At 36.4% G+C, this 7,862-nt stretch overlaps 1 protein-coding gene across 1 annotated transcript; it reads right to left on the bottom strand.

Moving 5' to 3' along the window:
- Positions 1 to 321: 321 nt before the first annotated feature.
- On the bottom strand, positions 322 to 1,293 carry LOC138085913 (olfactory receptor 7A17-like). Its single transcript, XM_068980530.1, has one exon. The coding sequence runs from the start codon at positions 1,291 to 1,293 to the stop codon at positions 322 to 324; it is 972 nt and encodes a 323-aa protein (XP_068836631.1).
- Positions 1,294 to 7,862: the final 6,569 nt, after the last annotated feature.

Raw genomic sequence — 7,862 nt, 5'->3', positions numbered from 1 at the left:
TAAAGAAAAATTACTCAGTATAAAGTATATAATTTCAGAAGAATTTATTCTTAAGAAATGTGTGAAGCATCATGAGATAAATGGGAATTTACATATGTTTCACACATGGTTTTGAATCAATTTGAAAGAGTAGAAAAATAACAAGAGAAAAATCTTAGATGATAAGGAACAGAAAAGTTAAGAAAGGATGCTTTTAAAATCATATAGAGAAGCTGAAATCAAAGAAATGAAAATACCAGGCTATAAACTGAAGAAGCAATTGCTATTATCATAGTCTAATCAAAGAATCACATATCCCCCTATGAGGCTTTGACCCTGCTATCATGGGCAGTTTTTCAGCCCAAGGGCAAATGGCCCTTTTACAAACATTTCCATCCCAAAGAATCTTTTCAGAGCCCTTTTTATGTCTTTGTTTCTCAGACTGTAGATGAAGGGGTTCAGCATGGGTGTGACCACAGTGTACATCACCGATACTATAGCACTTGTGTGTGAGCTGTGGGTAGCAGTGAAGCTAAGATACACTCCTAAGGCTGAGCAATAAAATAAGGAGACAACAGAGAGGTGAGATGCACAGGTGGAGAATGCTTTATACTGTCCCTGAGCTGATGAGATTCCACAGATAGAGGACACTATCTTAGAGTAAGAGTAAAGGATACCAGCCAGGGGAACACCCCCGAGAATTACAGATCCAAAATACACCATCATGTTATTGAGAAAGGGGTCAGAACAGGCCAGTCTGATCAGCCATGTGATTTCACAGAAAAAGTGGTGTATTTCCAAGTCTGAGCAGAAGGACAGTTGCAACACTGTTAAACTGTGTAACAGGGGAAAGAGGGCACTCACGATCCAGGACAGCAGCACCAACAGTCCGCAGAGCCAAGGGTTCATGATGACTGTGTAGTGCAGGGGTTGACAGATGGCCACATAACGGTCATAGGCCATCACGGTGAGGAGAAAATCATCTAATGCTGCAAAGAGTAAGTAAAAATACACCTGGACGATGCAGCCTTCATAGGTGATGACTTTGCTCTGTGTCTGGATGTTCCACAGCATCTTTGGGATGGTGGTGGACATAAAACAGATATCTACAAAGGACAGGTTGGAGAGGAAGAAGTACATGGGTGTGTGGAGGTGGGGGTCTGAGATGGTGGCCAGGATGATGAGCAGGTTTCCAATCACAGTGATCAGGTATATGAAGAGGAAAAGCCCAAATATAAGGGGCTGCAATGCTGGCTCCTCTGAAAGTCCCAGAAGGAGAAATTCTGAAATTTGTGTCTTGTTCCTTGATTCCATGCTATGGAAGTGACTACTGGGAAAAAAGAAAATAACATGAATAATTTTCAAACAGGTATAACTCACATAGCTGAACTTCTGTAATTTCTATTTTGCTGGCAAGAAATTGATGTTAATGAGTTGTATATAGATAAATTCTCCTTGAAGGTATACTACATTTCACCTCTAATTAGATAATTTTGTCTCATTCTCAGCATATTTCCAAGGAGTTCATGCATTTACAGTTTTAATGAGAAAGTCTTTTATGCCTTTGAGAAACATTATGCTGACAGTCAACATGTTTCAAGTACATATAGGGGATAAACAGAGACACTTAAAAACAAATCTCTCACAATCCAAGGGTGGTGAAAGACGATATTCAAATAAATATAGAATATGTTAGAAGGTGACAGGTGTTATGAAGAAAACAAAAACATGTATAAAGGAGAGAATAGTAGGTGGCATTATTTTATACCAAGTTGCAAGGGCTGCAAACAAGAGGTTATTTGAAGAGATGTCAAGGAAGAGAGAGAAGTACCTAGTGAGATACCAGGAGAAGTGTGTGTCTGGCAGAGGGAACTGCCACTGCAAAGAACCTGAGGAAGATACTGGTTCCACATGTTCAAAGGCAAATGAGAAAGCCAGTGGGGTAGAGGGATAATCAAGAGGGGGAGTGATTAGAGATGGTGTCAAGGATGCTGAGGTACAAGATGGCTTCCCTGCTATAGCTGAACCTTCAGTCCATAGAGAATCCCTCCTTCCATCTTGTTCCCAGAACTTTATGGATTTAGTTGCAAAGGAGTCTTGTAAATTATATCAGATCGTCTTCTTAGTACCATCTTTGATGGACTTCTGGCTTCTGTCACCTTATCACGTCACCTTAGTATGTGAGTGCAAGTGCCTTTGCTTTAACAACTGCTCTCACTCCACAAGGCACAAGTATACACACACACCATAGCCTCCTGGGCTGTGTTACTGTCATGAATTTCTCACCCAGCACCACCTTTCTTAAGCCACGGGTGGTGACACCTCAAGCTTGTCAGATCAGATTATCTTTCTCCTAAAGGATGTTTAAATACTAGCTAGAAATTCCAGTTCACAAGCTACTGAGCAAATAATACAGTTGAGATCTCTTTTAGCTACAATGACTTTCTGCCCTATATTTAAATAAGTATAAAGAGCATGGGAGAGAGAGAGATAAAATGAAGGGGAAAGATATAACAAGCTCAAACAGCCCCTAAGACAATGTGGTGTTCTCGGTTTGGCAACATTTCAACTTCAGCTGTATCCCTTGATAACCGGGAAAGATCAGAAAGAAAAATACCTCTTTTCCAAAGACAGAGCAATGGTATCTGTAGGGTATGAAAAACCATACTAATTTGCCTTGTCTCTGTTTTTTCTTTTTTTTTTTTTTGATGTGGACCATTTTTAGTCTTTATTGAAAATGCTCCAATATTATGCCTGTTTTATATTCTAGATCTTTAGCTGTGAGACATGTGGGATCTTAGCTTCCCAACCAGGGATCGAACCCACAGCCCGTGCACTGGAAGGCAAAGTCCTAACCACTGGACAGCCAGGAAAGTGCCCTTATCTCTGTTTTCTTATGAGATATATTTTATTTGTTATTCTTGGGCTTAATGTTTTTAATTTTTTTCATAAATCCACTGGGAACATCCTAATTCTAGTTCTGATCTTTGAACAGCATGCAAGGGCTTTTGCAGACCATACTCTGTGAGTCCATGAAGTCATGAAAATTCATTCTCTTCTTATGGATAAATTTCTTCCCATGATTTAAGCCTAAGGACACTGTTTTATTTCAGTATATTGTGATGGTGTCACTATAATGCAAGATTCCAAGCATCACTGATTTCAGCTCCCTTTTTTACTTCTTATTTTCCCATATGTACATGAATACATGTGCATTTATTTTAAAAACACAATTAAGAAAATTATAAATTATGAAATAGAATGACAAAAATGTTAAACCAGTTAAAAGAGTGATTTCATACAAATGCATTAAACAAAACTGAATGGAACATCAAAACCGTTATGTTTCAATCAATTTTTGTTATTCCATTCAGTTTTTAGCAGTAACAGAACAATCAAAACAATCATTAATAATGAATTAATAACTAATTTAGAAAAGACCTTGACTCAAGAGAATCTAATGTATAATCTACCTGGGAATTTCTAGCAAACAGCATATGCATTGTTAATATTTGTTGAATGATTATGAATTATATCCCCTTAGATATGAACACTAGTGTATGGGAAGATTGTACTTCAGTTTGATAGGAAAAGGCTGGATTGTTGAATAAAATTCAGAATAAATGGCCATCTATCTGGAAGGAAATGAAGTGGTTTCCTATTTAATGCATGTTTTTAAAAAAGACAGTGTAAAAGTGAACAGTCCATTTCAGATGATCATATAAAACCATATATAAAATCTACAGGTGAGAAAACTATTATTATCAAGGGAGAAAATCAGAAGTAAGAAGAAACACAAATTTAATGATATAAAATTTTAAAACATTTTATGGTCAAAAATAACAACCCCAAAATCAATCACAGAACAATACTTTGTAAAAAATCATTGGAAATGCAGTTAACTGTTGAGAAGAAGGCATAAAATATATGTAGATGTATGGTAATAATAAGAAATAACTTGCTGATTGAATATACAAATCTTTGTTCCAAGTGAGTACTAGTTTAATAAACAGGAGGATATCTAATTCACAACCTTCAGCCTGGGAAAAAACTTAATGTTGATTGAGGTTGAAACTTTTAAACAAGTATTACAGACATAAGGGAAACTCTCTACTTTCACTGGCAGAGATATGAAATGGAGAACATTGTGGAAACCACCTAAGACAGCTATTGATAATAGAAACACAAATATTCTTTAACTCAGGGTTCCTCCGTCTCCACACTACTGGATATTCTCTGCCAGGTCCTTCTCTGTGGGGGGGTCTGTCCTGTACATTGTAGGATGTTTAGAAGCATCCTTGCCCACCACCTGCCCTTCATCAGTGTGACAGCAAAAAATGTCTACTGATGTTGCTCAACGTCCCCTGAGGGATAGTTACCCTTGGTTTAGAAGTGCAATGTTAAATTAACAATCTCAAAATAATTTTGTAGCAGTGATATGATAGTCCTTATTGCTAAATAATGATACAGACCATCGAATGTATGAGTCACACAGCCACACAGCCATGGAATATTATATGGACATTGAAATAATGAGCCAGCATTATTACTAGTTGTTTAGAAGCAAGTCCCTGAGTTGTTGCTGAGAAATAGACAAAAGTGGATAAATTGTAGAAAAACATTAAACATACTGGCCACTTATCAGTAAAACATAAAGAAAATTTAATGATGTATTTAGGATTATATTTATACCTTTGTATAAAAGTATGTGAATATGTATAAGTGCATATTTTAGAAGGGTATCTTTAAAGGAAACTATAAAATTAAGGAATAAAAAATACTTATTCCATAAATAAAAACTTATGAAATAGTAAATATACTTAACTTTATGAAGCAAAATAAGATAAAATACATTGCTTCCTGAACAACTGTAGGTAAAAAATTGAATGAAAAATCTACCACTAACTAATAAAAACACATAAAAGAGTAAGAATTTAATGATACCAGCATTGGTCTCTAATTCAAGTTGAAATTGCCAAAACAGGGAAATGAAAGAATATAACAGGACATTTACAGTGAGGAGACAGAGCGGTACCAAAGTTGTAATTTCATCTCATTGAAATAGATGGACTCAAATACACTTACAGAATGTGAAGGCAATGTTTAATATGGTAAAGAAGTGTATACCTGTGGTGGATTCATGTTGATGTATGACAAAACCAATACAATATTGTAAAGTAATTAACCTCCAATGAATATAAATAAATGTATATTAAAAAATTATGTCCAGAGCTGATGCAACTTTTGCAAATAGATTTAATTAGAAGGCTAAAAGGAACAATAAGAAATAACAGTTGTGAAACTAGAAGTAAATATGTATAAAGTGCTATTTATTATTAATATCACTAAGGATGCTGTGGAACTCTCACTTTCCATTTTGGTTTACAAGGATTGAACCATCAAGAATATTAAAGTGATAACTGAATTCATTCAGTAAGAAAAGTGACAATGAAAAAGCAACAAATGGGGTGTACTGTACAGCATGGTGACTATACATAGTTCATAACACTTTATAGCATAAACTGACTGACAGATTTGACACGAAAATTGGTCCAAAATTTGACCCCAAAAATAAATTATTATACAATCCCCAGGTTTCCCTGGTGGCTCAGTGGTAAAATATGAACCTGCCAATGCAGAAGACCTGGGTTAAATCCCTGGGTCAGGAAGATCCCCTGAAGGAGGGCATGGCAACCCACTCCAGTATTCTTACCTGGGAAATCCCATGGACAGAGGAGCCTGGTGGGCTATATTTCATGGGGTTGCAAACAGCTGGACACAACTTGGTGACCAAACAACAACAACAACGTACCATCCTCACAAATGTATCTATGTATACATATACGAAGAAGACTTGACATTCAGTTTTTGTTAAAAAAAAAAGAAAGAAAGAAAGAAAGAAAAGGAAAACAATTTCTTCTTTCAAAGGATTCAATTAAAAAATAATAAAAAATAAGCGACAGCACTTTATAAAGCAGAAGAATTGTAGAGACATTTTTAAATAGAAAAAGTTAATCTCATTATCATACATCTTTTCACCTATGAAACTAAGTGTTTTTTTTCCCCCTTACGTGAATACCTAGCATGAGAGAAGGTACTGTAATGTGTGTGTTTATTGCACAACTATTGCAAGGGTGTCTTTGCAAACAGTCCTGGGTACAGATGTTCTCCTGCATGTAGAAACCGAGTCTAATACGCCCCATCTTACAATAAAAAGAAATGCTGTCACTTCACTGTGCATCCCACCACAGGTAATATCCTGTGTCTCCCATTTCCTCTTCTATTGAGCTTCTAGAAGATTTAATTGTCAAAACTAATATCCTTCTTTCCAAGTATGATGGTCACTTTTTTTACATCGTAAATAAATGCATTATTATGAAAAGCAGCAAATAACCACAGAGATCTCTGCATCTGGGCTATGCCCGATTGGTCCTCAGGTACATGTTCCTGGCTTCCATCCTCTCTGATCCTCCCCTCCAGTGTCTGTGGGGCTCTCAGACTCACCTGCTTGGGAACTCTGGGTAGATGATTTCTCTGTGAAGGTCAAAATTTCTCCCTAATTAATTGACAAGGCAGATCAAAGTTTTGTCCTCAAACAAGAAAACAGGAAAGGATAAAAACCAAGCATTAGTCTCCCAGCCAGATGTAGGACTGCAAAAGTAAATAACCACATCCTATACAATCAAAGAGGCACAGGCTGAGGGACTGTAGCAGAGGAAATGTTTACAGCTTCTTGTGTCAGTTCATTAGGCATGTTTTCCTCTTGTTAATTCAGCTTCTAAGTACATGATTTCCCTTAGAGACACTGGTCTGGATATAATTTTTTTTTTTTCCTACTGACTCTCTGTTCCTAGGAGACTGCATTATAAGTTAGGTGAAATCAGTTTTTACAGCTCCTTTGACTTTACCTCTCTTACTTCCAGAGCTCTAAGCCTCCCAACACCTCATCACAGCCCTGAGTTCAAATTATCTCAATAATATAACATGGACAATTTGCCTCAACTAGGTCCACAGAGCCTTCAAAGCTTTGGATTTTGTTGGGAACACAACACCTGAAATCTCTGAATATGATTATTCCCTTCTTCAAAAGGGAATAAATTTTCTCCTTTAATATAAAACTTGGATATTATAATCCTTGGTTTCTTGAAAGTTTTTATAATGCCGATAAGGATTCCCTACTTGTATCAGGAGTTAATAGCTGTCATTTAAGAGTCCTCAGTATAAAATATTTGTAACTATGAAAGACATATATAGATATTGTTATGCAAAAAACTGTGGAAAATTCTGAAAAGATGGGAATACCACCTGACCTGCCTCTTGAGAAACCTATATGCAGGTCAGGAATCAACATTAGAACTGGACATGGAACAACAGACTGGTTCCAAATAGGAAAAGGAGTACATCAGGCTGTATATTGTCACCCTGCTTGTTTAACTTCTATGCAGAGTACATCATAAGAAACGCTGGGCTGGAAGAAACACAAGCTGGAATCAAGATTGCCAAGAGAAATATCAATAACCTCAGATATGCAGATGACACCACCCTTATGGCAGAAAGTGAAGAGAAACTAAAGAGCCTCTTGATGAAAATGAAAGAGGAGAGTGAAAAAGTTGGCTTAAAGCTCAGCATTCAGAAAATGAAGATCATGGCATCTGGTCCCATCACTTCATGGGAAATAGATGAGGAAACTGTGTCAGACTTTATTTTTGGGGGCTCCAAAATCACTGCAGATGGTGATTGCAGCCATGAAATTAAAAGACACTGGCAAAACCAATACAATATTGTAAAGTAATTAGCCTCCAATTAAAATAAATAAATTTAAATTTAAAAAAAAAGAAAAAGAAAACACATAAAAAATAATAATAAAAGATGCTTACTCCTTG

Source organism: Capricornis sumatraensis, chromosome 9, assembly GCF_032405125.1.
Source record: "Capricornis sumatraensis isolate serow.1 chromosome 9, serow.2, whole genome shotgun sequence".
Taxonomy (NCBI): Eukaryota; Metazoa; Chordata; class Mammalia; order Artiodactyla; family Bovidae; genus Capricornis; species Capricornis sumatraensis.
This window is presented reverse-complemented; position numbering and strand designations above follow the sequence as displayed.

Bases quoted from the DNA above. Each gene is read 5' to 3' on its own strand.
- LOC138085913 (XM_068980530.1), bottom strand. From the start codon at position 1,293: ATGGAATCAAGGAACAAGACACAAATTTCAGAATTTCTCCTTCTGGGA.